This window comes from Macrosteles quadrilineatus, unplaced genomic scaffold, assembly GCF_028750875.1.
Source record: "Macrosteles quadrilineatus isolate MER2022 unplaced genomic scaffold, UCM_ALF_1.0 Scaffold_3__2_contigs__length_128488019, whole genome shotgun sequence".
NCBI lineage: Eukaryota > Metazoa > Arthropoda > Insecta > Hemiptera > Cicadellidae > Macrosteles > Macrosteles quadrilineatus.
The window spans coordinates 121006477-121026897 of record NW_026542596.1 but is presented as its reverse complement, the minus strand read 5'-3'; the positions used below and the strand labels follow the sequence as shown (position 1 = coordinate 121026897).

The window sequence follows — 20421 nt, the reverse complement described above, 5'->3', positions numbered from 1 at the left end:
TAATTCAAGCTGGCGTTCCCCAAGGAAGTGTTCTCGGACCTGTACTATATACTCTGTTTACAGCCGATCTACCTGAAAATGTGAATACTTCTGTGGCCACTTTTGCTGACGATACAGCTATTTTAGCGTCCCATCCTGATCCATTGGTAGCTTCACTTAATCTTCAAAATTCCCTAGATGACTTAGAAGAATGGTTGCAAACATGGAAAATAAAAGTGAATGAGAGCAAATCTACTCATGTGACCTTCACTACCAGATTAGGTACTTGTCCTCCTGTAACCTTAAATAATGTCCAAATTCCGCAATCCCACGATGTGAAATATCTCGGCATGACGATTGACAAAAGATTAACCTGGAAAACCCATATCTGGAATAAAAGAATGTACCTAAATTTAAAATTTAAAAATCTTTCCTGGCTCCTAAAAAGTAAATCAAAATTGACCATTGCAAACTATACAAAGTAATACTGAAGCCAATTTGGACTTATGGAATCCAACTGTGGGGAACGTCCAGTATGTCGAACATAAACATTATCCAACGATTTCAGTCAAAAGTTTTAAGGTTCATTCTGCAAGCCCCGTGGTATGTTAATAACAATATCCTTCACAAGGACAGTGGAATTCCTACGGTTGAAGAGGAAATAACCAAATTTAGTGCAAAATATCTAAAGAAACTTGAAAATCACCCTAATCACCTGGCTCTAAACCTCTTGGACAACAGCACCAGTATATACAGGCTAAAAAGGATTCATGTTTTGGATCTAAGCACACGTTTTGTTTGAACAATTTAATTTTCCCTTGTTTATTTACATATTTATGTTTTCATTGAAATATTTTTAAGTTAGCTCTGTCAATGGACAGAGATTAACTAACGTTTTATTAAAATTTGTTATTGTATTTGCTAAATGTTCTAAAAATGAACAGATTGTAAATAAAATTGTGATAAAAAAAAAAAAAAAATACAAACAAACATTTCAAAATAAAGATAAAAAATCTGATTGCAGGTATCAAGGTGTTTGTAAATAATGTCAATTTTTGTTTATTTAGTATTCTATAAAGTAAACAATAAATATTTAGAGTGAATGCATTGCAGAGAAGTACTATATTTCAGAAACATTGCGATTAAATAAATTGATATATTTATAGTTAGTAGGTAGGCCATACATGCAATCTAATACATAATTATATGCAAAGAAACTCAAATAAACCTTAGATTTCCCACATGCCTCTGTCTTAATCTGATATAGATGCTTGAAATAGATTTAACATGCAGACACATTAAAACTAAAAAGTATAAAATAATTTATAAATAAAAAACTTTTTTAAACAAAACGTTTTTAAACGCCCTAAAAAGTAGAAAATAATTTACAAATAATTTATAAATATGTTGAGAGAGTATAAATACTTGTACGATTTAAAACGAAAAACGTTGGGTGCATGCAATTAATTGATAATAATACATTAGTTCAGTAAGTGAAGGTAATTGTAAACTATCTATTGCATGCACCCCACGTTTTTCGTTTTAAATCGTACAAGTATTTATACTCTCTCAACATATTTATAAATTATTTGTAAATTATTTTCTACTTTTTAGGGCGTTTAAAAACGTTTTGTTTAAAAAAGTTTTTTATTTATAAATTATTTTTTACCACTAACACGACATGGTGGTATGGGGTTATGGTGTTTTTTTAGGGGCTAGCACTAGATGCTAGGGGTAGTAGGGAAAAGGAACATAGATAGATGTGTATAGTATTTTGTGAAGATTCAAACACTGTTTGTAAATTGAATAAATGCCATATACTTATTGTCAAATTAGGAGATTTCAGTTTTATTTAATGTCGTTGATAGGACAAATGGCATCACATAATCCTCACTGGATGGAAATTTTCAAAACAGGGAAATAAATCTTCCACAGATATTTGAGAAATGAGAAATCATCTGACCCATATTCTAAGTCTGCTATTCATTACAACTCCACTTGGAACCTTATCCATAAATGATTCAATTTTGAGATGAGCATTCGCATAAAGTATTCCCTGCTTTGAGTAAATGTGAAAATTCGATTACAGTTTGAATCATAAAATTGACAGTATTGATGTAAGTAGGCCTAGTCTAATAAAGAAAATATTTAACCACTTTTAGATTATACAATTTTTAATATTGTAGTTTTAGAATATAAAACATGGCAAGTTAAATTTGCCAGCAATTCGTTAATAAACAAATATTTGGTTTACAGATAAAGATATAGAGAAAAAGGTTACGTAATTTATAATGGTTTAAGTACCTGCATTCAGTAATCGAAAGTGCTGCTTGTGGCAACTAGAGTTTCGGTTCACTCACTAAGGAACCATCTTCAGGCCGTACAAGGTGTCGTTCAGGTTATTTACCTCGACTGTATGTGAAGGTGGTCATCGAAGATAGAACACACATGAACACCCACATTGATAGACGGACATTAAACAGTAAACACCCCTCGCCGCAGCAAACCTGCAGACTAAGCGAATTTCCATTAGCTTGATAGGATTTACACTGAAATGCCTCCATAAAAATATCATATTTATCCCCTATTTAAATAGAATTAGTTTCACGAGTAGTATGGTAAAAATGTGGGGGTTTTTAATGTTAAAAGTTTAGTAATAAATGAATGTATTTTCCAAATTCGATCAAAATATGATCATAAACAATACAAGCAAACTACAACAGTTGACTTATTCTCCATAAGAATAACATGGGGATTTAAAATTTACAGTTTTTGGCATTTCCCCGTAACCATTAGGCGCATAACAACGCGTCTAAATTATTTGTTTTTTAAGCTCTACAAAATGGTTTGTAACTTTGATAACTCGAGCAAAAATGACCCGATTTTGATGAATTTGAACGGATGTTGTTTTTGGCCTCTAGGGTCCTCAAAACGAAAAAATCCAGAGTCCAGGTCTTACCATGAGTACTACGGTAATAGCTTATTCCCTATATGGGAAATTCACTAAAACAACCGAGCACTCGGGGTCGCGAGACAGGTTTGTTTTAAATGTTACCCCAATAAAAAAAAATCATAAACTGTGAACTAAAATCTACACCGAGACTGGTTAGAAATATATGCCTCATATTAAAAAGCTTAATAGTGTTTGCTATTACCTTTTACTAAGCACCCTCCAATTTATAACACACCTAGAAAGTAAATCTTTTCGTACGAGTCAAGTAAACAATTAGCATTTGTAAAACACAAAATCCAGATATAAATGATATTTCAAGTCCATAAGTCGTTTATTAATTGTCAAACTGTCCAGTAGATCGAACCCAAACATGGGGGAATTGTTCCAGAATATATTGTATACTGTATACCTGGGAAAGATACTGTGGCGTTTCTGATTTTTTATCTCTTAGTGCTTGCCCTTATTTTTACTCATTATGTTTGTTTAGAACATGTTTGTGTTTGTGTACGCATTAGTGGTATTTAGTATGAAATAATAACCTCTTTAGAAATAGCGGAAAAATTTAATTAAATATTTTCGTACTTATCAGAAATTGAGTTCACCCTTACGTATTAAAGTCTACATTCACTAAGGCATTTTACCTTAGTTTGTGGGTTTTATTGGTGTAAAAAATAGAAAATGAAAATGTTTACATTATCCATACGATATAAATTATTAAACCCATAAAATTAATATTGTGATAAGATTCACTTTTAAATACAACTACAGACAAATATTAGTGACGATGTACACCGTTTTCAATAACTACTTTGCTCTAATTCTAAAAAGTAATTCTTCTTATTGACAATATAATGAAAATGATTAATACATTTTATTTGATTACAAATGCAATCCCTTAAATTCAGGATTTATATGGGTCGATTGAAATGTGGATAACGTTAACTTAAATAATCTGGGATTAAAACATCCAGGGGTATATTTAATGTTGAACAGCAATTCCCTGAAACCACATTGCATTTCAACTGAACACGGTATTCATAATTACAACAATTTAATTGCCTTTATATTTTCGTTCACACAAATCATAAACATTTAAAGGCAATTATTTTTATAAGTCCGCTTCATTAATTTATAAATACTCTAATCATTTTACTAGGATATTCTAAGTAGAAATATAAAATAACTTAATTAAAATAAAAAATATAATAAGAAGAAGGAACTAGGATTCTTTTTAAAGAGACACATAATTTATTTTATATTTCAAATCCTCACAACACAACATTATAAAACAATACAGTATATTATGTGACAATAGCGGTTGTTGATATTATAATGGTGGCCTAAAACGGATATACTTTTTACATATAATGTTATTTAGTTTTTTATAGTTTTGATTCTGAGATTTTGTATCAAATATTACAAACAAAGAAAATAAAACTCATAGTTTAGTACAGGTGTGTTAAATGGGTTGAGCGTAATAATAAACCTTTATTGCTCATCCGGGGATGAATTGGGAGAAGTATTGATATATTTATTGGCAGATGTATTCAAGGGCCCTTAACCACGATGTCATTCAGAATTTTTGAAGTAATAAAAGTTTAACTTTTTAATCAAAGTTAAACGGGAGGTATACTGAATGGTTGGCTTTACATATTTTATAAAAGTATTAAACATTTTAAAATTACTTCAAACAAAAACCAATTAGCCTTCTGTAGTAACCACTGTTTTCCTTTAGATCTTGAACGCTATTGATTAAAATCACTTTGAGATAAGTTTTTAATTAAGCTTAGGATGAAGTTCTACTATACTTTGAAATGTCATTTATGATAAAGTTCAATGAGAGTGATGTCACATGCATGTTTGTGGATAATTTGTTTACTCTCTAAAACTCAGTTTAACCAAAAGAATGTGTTAAGATCAAGTAAATAATGATATAGTGAAACTTGATCGATTAAAAAATGCATGTTAGGTTTTTTTTTATTAAAACGGCTCTTATGGATATGTTTAAAGTAAGTTTTTTTACTTTGCCTACTTTACAATTTTTTTTTATAGAAGAAGGCTTACTGATATTAGCTTACTATACTTAATTGAGAATATTTTTAGTTTGCAACAAATAAATTTATTTTAGCAACGTTTCTAACATATAACACGTATATAAACATAGTTGTTTAGGCTCCGGATTACTGTTTTATACTTAAAATGGCTTTCGATGCCTGCATATAGCAATCCTTTGTTGCTGGTTTTGGCAACTTGTTTCGGTTCTTCTGAACCATCATCAGGCTTCAATGTGTCAAGTAATCACTTCATTCGAAGGTCGCAAACATTATTGAACTCTGTTTGTTAACGACCTTCGAATGAAGTAATTACTCGACACCTTGAGGCCTGAAGATGGTTCAGAAGAACCGAATCTAGTTGCCAAAATCAGCAACAAAGGATTACTATATGCAGGCATCGCAACCATTTTACGTATATAAACGTTTTCAGCTCTAATGAACACTTAAAACTTTCGTTAAATACGTCCCATTTGCAAAGTATGCCATTCTGACAAAGTATTTTCAGTGAAATAAACCTTATAGTAATGCAAGTAATAAATATACAATTATGTTCATTAATTGTTGTGTAAGCAGTTCATACATTAAAATTTAATGCAAAGAGATCCGATTAAAATTAATTTGACGTATAATCCATCGAATGAAATTTATTTGCATTTTCACTATCACGATATTTTAAGCTTGGCCGTTCTATTGAAAACTTTTATATATTTCTAGGAAGATAAACGTTTTTTGCCTAGAGAAACGTTATATCTCTTTCAGATGGGTTTGACTATGGTGTTATTGTAATTTAGACTAGTAATTAAAGCAAACAGTTCGAATGGTTGAATGGTTGGTAAATTCATTGTTAAAGTCTTAGGGTGTACAATTTAATTAGAACGCCAATGATGAACATTTTGTATACAGCAAAATATTAAGTATATATACTATTAGGTGGCCATAAATAGTAGTTTTTTGATTCAAGTTTCCCTGTTTGGCGCCAAGCCACCACGATTTCATCAGAGACAGACTGACATTTTACTAGACGATCGATATTTTCAATCAGGGCAGATATAGTGTTTAGTGAAAGGTAATAGTCTTGAAAAAAGAATATGACTCAAATTCATGATGCCTAAAATGTATTTCTCCGAAAAAGACGTTTGTGTCAAAAGCTTCTCAATGATTGATGAAATGATAATTAATATTTTCACATATTTTACAAATATATTTAACTTTCGCTCTTCATTGTTAAATTTATGAAAACACATTTAAATGTACGTTTGTCATGGTATGTCACTCACATAGATGGATTGAAAATGTTTGTCCTTGAGAAGAGACGCTGCATAACAAGCTGTAGTCTTTATGCTTTCAAGATGGATTTTGTGTATTCTTCACTTCTTTTATTGATAAGGGTATGTAAAACTAGTTTTTAAATACATATTTCCTTAATTATAACTGCTGTATAGATTCAAGTTTGTTATGAAGTATGCATCATCGAATAACTACGCACAAACGTAACACTTTTAAATACAGTTTTGAAACGCAATTGGTAGTTTTTACATGATTTAACAATAATTAGTTATTTCTATACACATACAATTTTTATGATTTGCTAGTGTATATAATATACATTCTCTTAGGATAGTATGTTGTACCAGATTATTTTTTAGATGGACTATATTTATGTATTAAATTATTATTGAAACATCACCACTCTTACTGAAACCCAATACTTTTTATTAGTCCCACACGAAAAATTAACATTTATATAATATCCTTAGTTTCAACTAAACCATTGTAAAATGAGTTTTTACACTTTTTTTCAAACTGCCTTACACATATCTGACAACAATCACGGACAATTGTGTCACATTGAGAAAAAGTTGTGGAGAGGACGATCTAAAAATATATATTGCCTAAATAGTATTTTAACGGGTATTTTATGCATTCTAGGTTTTGGCATTGGCTGCAGCTCCAATTAGAGTGCCTTCTTTCGACGACGATCAAGATTTTGGTTTTAAGAAAGAGATTATCAAAACTATCAACGACGATCCTTATTTGATTGACAAATTTGCAGATAACCCTCCTGTTGATATAACGAGGTATGATAGTACGGCCAACCACGATTCACCAGAAAGCAATGGAGAACACTATAGAACGGAACATGGAGACGGGTTTGATGTGTTAGAGATAATACGCTCACAGGGTGAGCTCAAAAGCAATCATATAACAGATGTAGGAAAGAACACATATACTAAAGGTAATAATATAAAAGATGATCTGGTGACTGAAAACTTGAAGGAAATTACAGTAAGGGGCAATCAGGAAAAAAGACTGGGTTTCGAAGACGCCAAGATCATATCAATCTTTACTTATTTAGAAGGAAAGAAACCTAGTTTACAAAAGCCAGGAACTCAGCAACAGCCTTCTAAGCCGGCAACAGGCCAAGAGAATAAGCCTCCCGTAGACCAGGCTAGCAAACCTTCCACAGGCCAAGCTAATAAACCGAATATAGGCCAGCACCATAGGCCAGGTCATAGGCCAGTGCACTGCGGCCATAGGCCAGGACACTGTGGCCATAGGCCAGGACACTGTGGCCATAAGTATAAACCCTGGTGTGGCAAGAAAAAGCCAAACCATGAAAACGAAAGGTTATATACAGAAGAAGAAGTGATGAGCTTGCTGACCCTATTAAGCAGACTAAAGAAGAATAAACACTGAATAAGCTGTAATTATTACCTTTAATAAAGTATATAAAAATTGGTAAGTAGAATATGGTGTTTTGCCCCATATTCTGCGGTGACATTGACTTTGAACACTGTCACTCGCATTCTGTTGTAAATATCTGGCTCTATTGATACATAATAAAATAGGATATCTAGTGAAACTATTAAACCCGTCTTCCAAAATTGTTTATTGGGATAGTATAAAGTACACAAGGTAGTAAGGCTAGTTTAGGTAAGGTAGTAAGGTTTAAGTTATTGGTTACAATACTTTGAATATTTAGATTTTCTTCTACAACTCATAGGTTTAATTAATGTTTAATGTCGTAAAAAGTGATCCATTTTCATTTTCACGTACAAGTTGTTTTTTACTTGTTTGTCAACATTTCACATTGACTTCTGACATTTGCTTGGATAAAAAAAAATAAGATCTTTGACTCAGTGAAAAATTTAAGAGTTATTTGTTGTCGGATCTAAAAATTTTAGAATTTTCAGTTTGGTTCTACTGTTGGTTAATGAAACGCTTAGGTTCTTAACTCGTGCTTAAAATATGTAAAAAAAACTTTAAACAAGTAGGCTAAATAGAATTACTTATCAAGTTCTTATGAGATAACAGAATAGCCTAACCAAATCCCCTTACAAGGAAGAATAGAAGGACATGAGCAATCCATATATAAATCCCAAAGTACCCATCAACTTTTAAGAAAACTACAAGTCACACCTCCATAAACCATATACTTAAAATGTTCGTCATGACGAAAAACCTTGCGCAAAACTATCCATTATAATCAAAAATTATCCTTTAAGGTCGTAATTTCTTTCCAAAGGAAACTTTCCATACACCCAATGTTAAAAATACCTCAGCTGTACATTTGTTTGTTATTCTTCCAATTTATTACCTTACTAGCAGAGTACCCGTCCTTCGTACTGGGTTGGCAAATAAGTATAAAATGCTTATTGCGGTTATACTCGATCTTTGCTTTTGCAATGTGAGAAGACACGGTTTAAGAAAATATGCTTCCTCAAATTTACGGTATGCTATAGTATTATACATCTACCATAGTCATAATGTTCTACCACTTCACCTACACAATAGAGAAAGATAGATTATTAAAAATTCGCAAAATATCACAAATTATTCATGAAATTAAAAACATAACCATACTGTAAATAAACGTACTTTGACAGTTCTCATTGCGTATCACAGTGTTTTGTTGCTGCTTAGTTCAAATTAGCTGATTTCATAAAAAATGAAAAAAATAATAGTGCTGCACCCTGTTGGTAAATCTTTTAAAATTTTAATTGCATATCAGACTGTCAGCCGTGCTGCGGTTGCCATGGTTACCATAGGTTCCGGCGCACACCGCTGTAGTTTACGCAGCGTGTACGCCGTAACTACCGTGGTGCTTTAAGCTGTGTGCGCCAGAACCTATGGTAACCGCAGCACAGCTGACGGTCTATGATATTATAGAACCAACTCTTTTAGTTTAAACAGCTGGTTAAATTCTTTAATTCCCTTTAAATATGAATACTCATAAGGTTAACATGGGGAACTGTAGAGCCACTGGGGCGGAGCCCGAAAGGATTTTTGAGATAAGAATATGCGGTACTTTCCTGTTAAAGGGAACATTCATTATTATCGATGATTTTTAATCGATATATCGATATTTTTCTTTCCCTTTACGATCCATTACAAATTGACAACTGTCTTGTTTAGGCTAAAATCAAGTCTATTATGGATTAAAACTGTTCTAAGCTAACCTAACATAACCAACCAAACTTGCTGTACTATTTTAAAAATTCCGTTTGATTACAGAAAAGGCATGTGGGGAATATTAAACGGAACTTTTAAATGTTACAGCAAGTTTGGTTAGTTTTGTTAGGTTGGTTTGGAACCGTTTCATTTCAATTTTTTTTTATACTGAACAATATTTATTTATCGTAGTTGTCAGCTGACAGGTTTCAATTCGTTAATATCGATATATCGATTGAAAATCATCGATAATAATGAATGTTCCCTTTAACAGGAAAGTACCGAATATGCCCATAATATTAATCGGGAATGTGAGCTATCATCATGACAAATTTCAGTTCAATCCGACCAGTATTTTTCACGTTTACTTGTCACAAACATACATACATCCATACAACCAATCTTTCTCATTTATAATAGTAGTAGGATTAAAATCAGGCGTGATTATTTGTTTGCATTACTGTATTCTGTTTTGTTTATTTCAGTTTAACTTAACCAATCAATAGTTTTAATAATACTTATGAAGTTAAATGGGGCATAGCCCGTGGGTAACAGCTAGTTAAAGTTAATTTAAATTCTATAATTGAAACACTCATAGATGTAGATTACTAATAAAACATGTATTTTTATTTTAAAACTCGTAACACAGATTATGTAAATCGACTTATTGCTGGAAGTTATAAACCACCTAAAGTGCTGTTGTTGGCTATGACTAATGAGTATTTTTGGATAGTGTTCTGCAGCAACAAAGAGATGTTGCTTGGATGGAAGCAGTTGAAGAACAGTTATTCGTCAACGTCACCTTCACTTTCCCTCCTTACTAACACACTTTCACCTCCCTTGTGAGTCTTGTGTGTGTGTGTGTGTACAACAAATACCCTTATGTCGCCTTAGGAGAAATTGGAATTGTCTTTAAAACTAATACAAAAAGTAAGTTTAGTCTTTTTACAATATTTGATAATGCAAGAATGTGAACAAGTGATGGGACGAAGCTCTGCAATACAGATATACAGTACAAAAATTATAAAAAGTTACAAATTGTTTTGTTAATTTTCAGTAATGCATTAAAACATACAATAATCTGATCACCATTATTAATATTTGTATGGGAGAAAAAGGTTAGAAAATGTTGTTTGAAATATTTTCTTATGGATCAACTTTGTGTCATAATAATAATATGTTGAATTTGTAAAAGTAGTGTAAATGTTTTCTCCATGTCAACATACCTCTAATTTTCTTACATACATGGTTTTGTTCTGTTTATCTGTATTTATCCTTGTTGAGTAACGAAATTTCTATTAACTAAGTGTATGAGACTTTCTTATACTTTCTAAAAAAAACAACTAATTATTCAATCTTAGTTAATAATAAAAAGCAATAAAAACAAGACATGCTATAATTTACCTCTGTTTTACAAATAAAAAAAAAACTAAATGAAAATTGGGTGAAATAGTTGTCGCTTTATAAACTAAAAGTATCCGGTTTTATCCTGATAAAAGTCTAAGGACTTTTGGTTGGAAACGAAGTCTTTAGGTACCTGGGATTATTGGGATTTTTTTCATGGACTTTTAATTCTGATGTAGATTCTAGATGTTCTGATCTTGTTGAATGGAAATTTTAAAAGGTGTTATAGCAAATGTGATTTTCTTTCATGGTAAGTTTGTAGTTTTTACGACCCAACTAAATAATAAAATAATAAATATGATAATAAAATGTGTTTACAAAATAAATACAGACAAATTGTCTCATTTCCCATTCATACAAGATCTGTATTATTTTTATGTTAATTTAAAGTTTTAAACGTCATTGAACATTACACACGTAAAATAGACTTAATATATTTTATTGTGGGCGAAATATCTTTAAACACTGTTTAAAGTCATTTAATAGCTCACATTTAATGAATATAGGTATATTTTATGAATATTAGCTCACGTTTACACTAGTATATTTAGATAATAATTTATTTGACTTTTTGCTTGATGTTTTTCTTTTTTCAAATCGCATGAATAAATATCATAAATAAAATCCGTAAACGCTAACAATTCCTTAAGGGAAGTAATATTATCTCCCAGTGCATTGCAGTGCAAATGCTATAAAACAGGGGATGCAATGGATTATGCATCCCCTGTTACCTATCGTCAAACTCGAAGATAATCCTGGCAGCAGGGGCGGCCAACCTGTCCCACCCAGACCCCTCATTAGTGATGGGGAAGGTTGTCCATCCCTGCAAAACAGGCCAGAAATTCGCAGGTCAATTTTAACCCTGGGAAAGGTTGTCCGTTTCCCGCTTGGTTAATACCTAGAATGTAGATAGAAAAACAACAACTGTCTGCGGATCAACTCACCTACGATATTTTTATTCGAAAACTGAATATAGCTTTAGCATTTGAATGTGATTTATGATTTAATTCATGGTAAAAAAATCAACTCTTTAGACATATAAGACAATTAACTATATTCTTTCTTTACTGATATTCACCCTAAAATATCTATCTACAGTGCGGACACCACAAAAATTACATATTTAGTTACTCGACAAAATGTTTAGGTCGGACATAGGGAAATAAAATGTTGCAGAAATTTGTATTCAAAATTCGTAACTCAAGCATTCACAATTTTAAAGAAACTAATTCAAACATAGTTTTCGACTATAATGAACTTATCAATCCCGCAGCTCCTTAACTGTTTCTCATTTTGGTGTTTAAAACAGAAATAGCTTACCCACGCAAAACGCAATCTAAACTCTTAAATTGAGTTTAATTTCCGTCTGGAATATTTAAGTTCCCGGAATTCTCTCGAGTCACTCAAGGCAAGGTGTGTAAATGTTCGTCTAATAGCTTTGCGGCAACGTCGGCCCTCATCGACAGAAGTAAATTAGTTTTGGCCAACCTACAACCAGATGTCTCCAGTGCTGTTATATCAGGAGGGTAATTAACATTTCAGAGTGTAGGACTTTCGGCCTGGGGTGATTATGAGAAACTTACCCTCCGCAACAAACAATAGGGAACGTGGGTAGCTCTGAGTCTGCCGTCCCCAAAAGATTCCCTATAGGTAAATTGAAAAGATTTTGTGGGTAAGAGGGAAGTAGGGAAGGGGTGATATGGGGTGTTTGACACAGCAAGCTGGCCAAAAACTATAAATAGGATTAGGTACGGTACTTCCAAGAAGGACCTGAGCCCCAGAGCACTCCAGAGCAAGAGCAGGTATTAGATGGATTTAAATCTAAGTTTAGGCTATAGTTTAGTTACAAACACCGTGCTAAAAGTTGTATATTTAAACAGTTTTTAACCAATTTTAACGACGATTTGACGACATATGTGTCACCTCAGTTCAAGATACAAAAACAGTGGATATGTATAAATTGACCATCATAATATTAGTTATAGATATTATAGTTTTGTATATACATTATAGCTTTTATAGATAGGCTACTGCAGAAGGTGGGGCCACCATCCGCCTATTGTCACTATAGCTTTCATAAATCACAAACGTTGACGAATTAGTCTCACTTAATATGATTTCAAGGCTTGTTTACAAGAATCCATCCACTCAATAGTAAAAAAATATTATCCATACAACAGTATATTATATTATTACAGTGATACAGTCAAATTTTATGTAAACGGTTAAGGCCATTTACCAAATAAAAATATAGGCATATGGCATATCAAAATGAAGCTTAGAGTGTGTAGATTTTGCCGAAAAGTATTGATATGGATGAACTCCCTAAGGGCTCTGCCCCACAGGCTGATTTTCAAAAGGCTACGCCTTGCATGTTTTGGAAGCTATTATTTGATTAATTTAGTGAACAACAGCTGGCCAATGCAATCGACAATATAGTTTGTTTGCTTACATTTTTGTTTACTTATTTTATTATTTACTTTTACGTTCTTAAAAGAGTCGCGGTGAATGGACAGTGAAGCTATTTATAGCTGTTTGTTACAAGTGAGTAACTAAAGGTGTTCGAACCATGATGACTATGAGATTAACAAACCATGTATGTTGTTCGTTCCAAGAGGTTGTCACCGATCTTTAACAGATCGCAATTTCATTGAAAAGTGTTAGAGATGTCGTGAAAGAGAGCTGCGTGTTCAGGTACAACCTCGGCCAACCTTAGGACGTAAGGTATGAAGGTTCCACTGCCTTTAACATCCTTTCACATGAAACTTCTCGAACTTGGGCCCTTTACATGAAATATAAAGTCAAAGTTGATTAAATTAATTTAATGGTGGTTTCTGTTCACCCGTGAATTTACGGGTAGAACCTCTTGTTTCAGTTTAAAGTGTGAATTGTAGTTTAACAGCTGAATGTACATTCGTAGTACATTCATTCAGATAATTTAAACAAGAGACGTAGTATAAAAATAATGATAGGCCTACTTTAATTATATTACAGTATGGTGTAAGGTAAACAAAAAACTGCAGTGTTTAAAATAATGTTTACCTAAAAAAACTTCTGGTAGTGTCCTATTTACAAGCAAATACAAAGTGAAAGTAAATAACAATTTGTTATGTAAAAACCAGATAAACACTAAGTATAAAATACGAAATTAAAAACTAAACCAATGTAACAAGAGACAAGTATGTTATAAAAATGCGTTTAAAATATAATCCTATATATTAATTAACAGTCTGGTGTATTGGTACAACAAAATATTAAAATTAAACTTGTAACTGCAGTGTTTAAATGATCAATTACTACAAAAAGGCTTCTAGTGATGTAGATATTTACAATCAATAAAAGAAATTTACAGTTTGTTATATACAAAATCAGAAAATTCAGTTGGATGGAATTAAATGCCCCTATGCATTTCATTCAACAATTAATTAATGTAATTTGCAATTTAATAATTGGAACACACAATTCAACATTGTGCATTTCCAACAAACATTATGTTGGATGGAATTAAATGTACTGTTGTTATTAGGTGAAATAACACAGAACAAGTAAGTATCAAAATTAAACTTTTACGGCCAAAATTTATCGTACGCAGCCAACAAAATAAAGAATTCAAGTTAAAATTACTACAAGTATTTTGCATTTAAAGGTTTCGTAATACAGTAAAGTTAAATAGACACCTTCTAGTGATGAAATGCACTATTTTGTATTGTTTTACTACCTTACACAAACATCTGTTACTTTTATATTTAGTGTTCGCGGCCAACGAAATAAAGAATTCAAGTTCAAATTACTACAAGTATTTTACATATAAATGTTTCGTAATACAGTACTGTTAAATAGGTACCCTCTAGTGATGAAATGCACTATTTTTTATTGTTTAACTACTGTACACGAACATCTGTTACATATTTAGCGTTCGAGGCCTAAGAAATAATGAATTTCAAATAACTGCAAGTATTTTACATTTAAATTTGTCATAATACAGTACTAAAACCACTATCATATACAGTATTAAAAGAAGCATAAAAGATTTATTATATGTAGTAAGAATTTGCGTATTTTTTAATCTAAAATTTTGAAAAAAATAGGTTTATTTGGGGCGGATATCCACCACCCGTAGACACCATCACTTTCTGAGTCGTTAATGCCAAAGATTACAGCAGTATTCTAATACAATAGTAATGTATTTCCTAGAAGGTTGGCTCCAATGCTATTTGCCCTGTTTCCTGTGTCGACGACCCTGTCCACCACCCCACAGGTATTTCCGGGAGATTCCTGGGATTTAGTGGGTAAAGTGCAAGCTCAGGTCAGGTACCTACTCCCGAGAAACCTACCCTTTACACCACATAATAGGGGCAGCCCAGGCCGAGTCAGGGGCAGCGCAGGCCGAAAGTCCGTTTCCCAACATTTCATTACAGTTTCAAGGTTTAGGGGTGAGCGATTGGGCAACACGTTTGGGTATAATATTTAAAACAATATACCATTTAGAAAGTGCTATACTTGTTTTAGACTGTTTACTCTTTTGCAATGTAACTTTAATGTATTGTAGGTTTTGCTACATGTGAATGAAAATCAGCTATTCCTATGTTGGCACAGGTTAGGTTAGGTTAGCTTAGGTTGATTTAGGTTAGTTTAGGTTATGTTAGTTTAGATTAGGTTAGTTTGGGTTGGTTTAGGTTAGTTTAGGTTAGGTTAGATTAGATTGAATACGTTAGGTTAATTTATGTTGGTTTAGGTTAGGTTAGTTTAGATAAGGTTATTTTAGGTTAGTTTAGGTTAGGTTACGTTAGGTTAGGTTAGTTTAGGTAACTTTAGGTTAGGTTAGGATAGGGGCTCTCTCTGAAATCTCAAGGTTGCTGGTGTAATGTGAAACGAGTTTGATTCAAAGTCTAGGTGACTTTTCGTCTTACCTTGCTTACCCTCCTAAAAAATAGTAAGTGCCTAATTTTGTACAATCGTCAATCTTAACTACTAGGAAAAAAACAATTTTTAGGAAAATTATGTTATAAAAGCTTCTAACAAAATTAGTAGGTACCGAAGTAGAATTTAGGAGGAGCTAATCATTCTTTTATTTTTTATTCATTGTTAAAAATAAAATTGAATATTGTGTTCTGTTTTATGACGATTGCTCACTCTGTTATGATATTAAAATAAAATGTTTCATTATGCTTGATCAGTTGACCAATGCTTACAAAATCTTTCCAGCGATATTCTTAGATAGTCTAGTCTAAACAGTTAAGAAATAGTAGTTTACGCAACGATTGCGTTAAGTGAGTCTTTACGACACGAGTAGAAAATTTCTACGAAAACTCGTAGAAAACGATTTCGTAGAAAACTTCTACGAGTGTCGTAAAGACTATTAACGCGAGTTGCGTACACTACTTTACCTACGACCGTTTTTTAATTACTATCAATCTGGATTTAATTACTAACAATCACTAATGATAACTTTTTTACGCCACACTACATTATTTTGACAAACTTCCCACGCAAGTATTTAGTCCAGAAAACAGCTGTTTGCCGCCAGCTTATTCAAATGGGGTTTCATTGCGTACTACTGTGCTGCAATGAGTTTTACCGGACACCAATCAGCTGATTGTACTGTATTTAGTATTTAGGTGGCAATGAGTGGTTATTAACAAAAACATAACCTCTCAATGACTAGTGATTTTTAGTCCTTTAGTTGGTGGAAATATACAGATTGGTTGGTTGGGCTTTGTACAGATTTAGTAGTATGGCGTAAACTGTCGTACGTCACTCGTCCAAAATGTGTGTACCGAACTCGTATGGTAATCCCGTACTCGACTTCGTCTCGCACGGGAACGACCACACTCGTCCGGTAAACACTTATTTTCAGGACTAGTAACGTAATATACTATAGAGAGGTTATGTTTTCGTGTATTGTCATTGCCACTGAAAGTGATGCAACGACTTGTTGTATAATCAGCTGATTTCCTGTAATTACGTGTTTGTTAAACTTCGTTAAATATTACATTGCTAGCAGCATTCTTACCATAAATAATATTGTATCAGGTACAATTCGGCAAATATTTCATTTATTTTTTGACTTCCACCAACTTAATTAAGAATACGCGAATATCAACATGAATAAGTCGGATCAACAATTAAATTGGTCAACTGATCAGCTGATCAGCTGATTAGTTGACGTTCGAAGCATTACAATTTTAATTCCTTTCTCTCTATACTTGAACCTCATTGGTCCGTTACCTGTGTGGATATGAGAAAACTATGCGGATATGAAATGAAACTATGCGGATATGAAAGTAAACAGCTGTAAAGTGAAACTTTTCAATTCTAAGAACTGGACTGAAATGGTTACTTTAAAAAACGGTCGTAGGTAATAGTTATTTGTGCAACTAGTGAGAAAAGTGAGCAATTGACTCACTCAATTGCAATTGTACTTTGAACTCGAGTTGCACATTATACTTTTCCTACAGTTACCATAAAACAAATAAATTTGTGAAGAGACATAAACAATTTTTACACAGAAGTGAACTTTTAATATAACATTTAATGTGAAGTGAAAAATACAACAGTACAACAGCTGACTAGCTGATTTACAGCCAGTGCTGCCAACGTATTTCGCGCGCATACGCCGTTGCCTGCATGTTACGCGCTCACTATTTCGTGCCTTCACGTTGCAAATCTGGAGTGAGACAATGTTAACATTGTCTCACTGATGAGCGAATTGGCCACTTTGCTTTCTCAAATCAGTGAGAGAACATGTACATTGTTAGGTAACTGTAGGAAAAGAGATATAATAAATCGGTTATTATGTTTACACACTACGACGAGATGCTTCCTTAACCGTAAACAGGTCTATGTACCGTAATATTATGTAAAAACACCCCTTCACTTTCTGGTTAATAAAACATGATTGAAACTATACTTGTTGGGAGCATGGAATACAGAGCAGGGGTTCTGATCACAGTACAAACTATTGGAAATCATTTAAATATTATTTTAAAATTTATTAAAATTAATAGCCCTATGTAACATTTAATGTCTTTAAAAAATGTGATGTCGAGTGATATCTTGAAATTAAAACGTCTTTCAATTTATAGTCATTGCCGAGTGAAACATGTGAAATGATTGCTTATCAATAATTAAAACCAGTCTTCAAATTATTTTGACGTATTTAGGTATATTTTGACATTATAGACACCTACATAGGTCTGCAAATTTTTTAAAAGATATTTTCTGAGTTCTATTATAAGTGAGTTAAAGTGATACGGTATAATTATTTTTAATATAAATGATTGAGTATTTTTAAAGAGGTTTATTCAGCTACGCGGGTGAATAGTAAATAAATAGAAGAAAATATTTCCACCCCCGCCGAAGCAAACCTATAGATTAAGCAAATTTTAATTTGTATGACTGGACTTTTACTAAAATGTTCCTATGCGCAAGTCATAGTTATTTCCCATTTAATTAACATTATATCGAACAAGTATTTACGTATGCTTTTACAGGAAGGGGACACCTTTTTGAAAAAAAAAATTTAAGTATAGGATTATATTAGATAAATATGCCAAATTTGGCCTCAATATATTCATAAAAATATTTTTAAAACCCATAACTATCTGACATTAAGCATTTTATTTTTATATTTTCTTAAACCTTTCATGATACAATAGCGTTAAAAGAGGTTGACTTTTAAGTCTTTCCTGGAAAGAATGTTCACAATTTTCTCGGTTCTACAAGATAGGCATGAAAAGTGGCTGAAACATAAGTGACAAGCGATTGAAAAGCGTAAAGTCTTCGTAACAGAAAATCTGAATTTCAAATCTAGGTCAAAACAACAGTCGTGTCAAAGTCAAGGAGAGTAGGCCTACTCTGGTGGTAGTTCACAACCATTAAGATGAAGTGTGTTTTCATAAGTGGCGGGTTATTACTGCTTTGTATGGTATGTTGATAATCACATTGAAACAATTTCATAGACAGTATTCCTACATTTAATATTTGAACAACAAAAACTGGTAAATTAATTCGCATTATGGTAGTAGGTAATTATTCTTTAATTTTACAAGCTACTAGCCGCTATACGGGGTCAAGATGAAGACAAAATGTTGGTTCCTTGAAAATAATGGCAATCAGCTTGAGAACAATGAATACAAAATCAATAGATCGTCAAAAATTAAAGCTTAACAAAAACTTCTAATAATATAGATTCTTTAAATATTCACTAAACATCAGGGCTATATATTATAACCGTACGGTAGGGATAACTACTGAAATATTAAATAAAAACCCTTGGTAGGCCTCGTAAAATGTTCAGTGGTTAATTAACTCTCTTTATACTTCTTCTGATTGTTCATTGTAAAAGACAAATTTCAATAAATTGATATTAATTTCAGCTCCTCGAACTTCATTCGACCGAGGGCTATGCTGCACCGAATTTGGAAGTGTTGTCAAACGTTCTGCAAGCCAAACGTACGAATAGAAACAACAAAAACAACAGAAACAATAGCCAAAACCCTGCTGCAAACACCCAAAACACTGGTGCAACTCGAAACGGACAAACCATAACGATTACAATAGACGGTCAGAGAACTACAGCAACTAGCAGCCAAGGAACCCAGACAACCAATAGAAGAAATAACCAGAGTAGAAGGAAACAAATACGACTGAAGATAAAACGACAACGGAATCAGAACACTCGTACAAATAAAAGCGATAGGAGGGTGCAAACGGTTAGAACGGTCACTACTACAACTGCATGATTACTAAGCTAGATAACATTATATGAATAAAGTGATTCTGATTGTCAACTGATTCAGAGTAATATGTTATAATCTTGAATTACCTTGAACCTTAAAGTAGACGTATGTAAACTAGTTGTAGCCAGTTGCTTACAAAGTAGAAACTAAAGTTTAATTAACCTGTTACTGAGTGTGGTTCTATGGATATTTATTTAATAGTTTTGACTATACTATAGAAAAAAAAGGCTTTATAATTTTCAGTCGTTCTCTTTTAGTTTTGGCAAAGTCAAAGTTGACGACGAAATATTCTATTAGCATTTACTTTGAACAGTAGTACAACGATCTATGATATTAGCCTAGAAAACAGCTATAACTGCACCCAACAACTATGTAAAAATAATATTTACAAACAAAACAGCAAAACTCATGATTTATGTTGAGCGAGCTTGACAAAACAATGACAGTTGCATCCTCTGACGCTAATAAATAAAACACATCACTCACACATTTCAACCGTACATTTGAGGCTTTACAACTTCCATAACAGTTTGACAGATATTGGTGGTTTGATGTGTGGACAGATTGGTATCACTGGTTATCGATGAAACCATCAATTAACCAGAACAAATGGAAAATTGATCCGAATTAGGGTGGAAGTGGAACTATAATTTTTAACTTAACAAAACGGAGCTGGTTTGAAAAAGGCCGAATTAAATTTGTATTCTTAATTTTCTTTTTCTCCTTTATTTATCTAGACCAATTTACTTTTGAAAACCTCACCTCAAAACTTTGGTCATCCAAGGGGCGTAGCCCGAGAGGAACTCAGGGAAGTGAATAGGCCTATGACATTCCTAGA

At 32.6% G+C, this 20421-nt stretch overlaps 1 protein-coding gene and 1 long non-coding RNA gene across 2 annotated transcripts; both read left to right on the top strand.

Moving 5' to 3' along the window:
• Window positions 1–6293: 6293 nt before the first annotated feature.
• LOC128990876 (uncharacterized) lies at window positions 6294–7719 on the top strand. The gene is made up of 2 exons (XM_054413505.1): window positions 6294–6374; window positions 6916–7719. Exons 1-2 carry the CDS (start codon window positions 6336–6338, stop codon window positions 7681–7683), a joined length of 807 nt encoding a protein of 268 aa, XP_054269480.1. The 5' UTR covers window positions 6294–6335; the 3' UTR covers window positions 7684–7719.
• Window positions 7720–18674: 10955 nt separating this feature from the next.
• On the top strand, window positions 18675–19638 carry LOC128991034 (uncharacterized). The gene is made up of 2 exons (XR_008490586.1): window positions 18675–18769; window positions 19221–19638. It is a non-coding gene; the product is annotated as an uncharacterized LOC128991034 (long non-coding RNA).
• The last annotated feature ends 783 nt before the right edge of the window (window positions 19639–20421 follow it).

Coding starts and splice junctions, on each gene's coding strand:
- LOC128990876 (XM_054413505.1), top strand. CDS start 6,336: ATGGATTTTGTGTATTCTTCACTTCTTTTATTGATAAGG. Junction 6,375..6,915: donor CACTTCTTTTATTGATAAGG/GTATGTAAAACT, acceptor TATGCATTCTAG/GTTTTGGCATTGGCTGCAGC.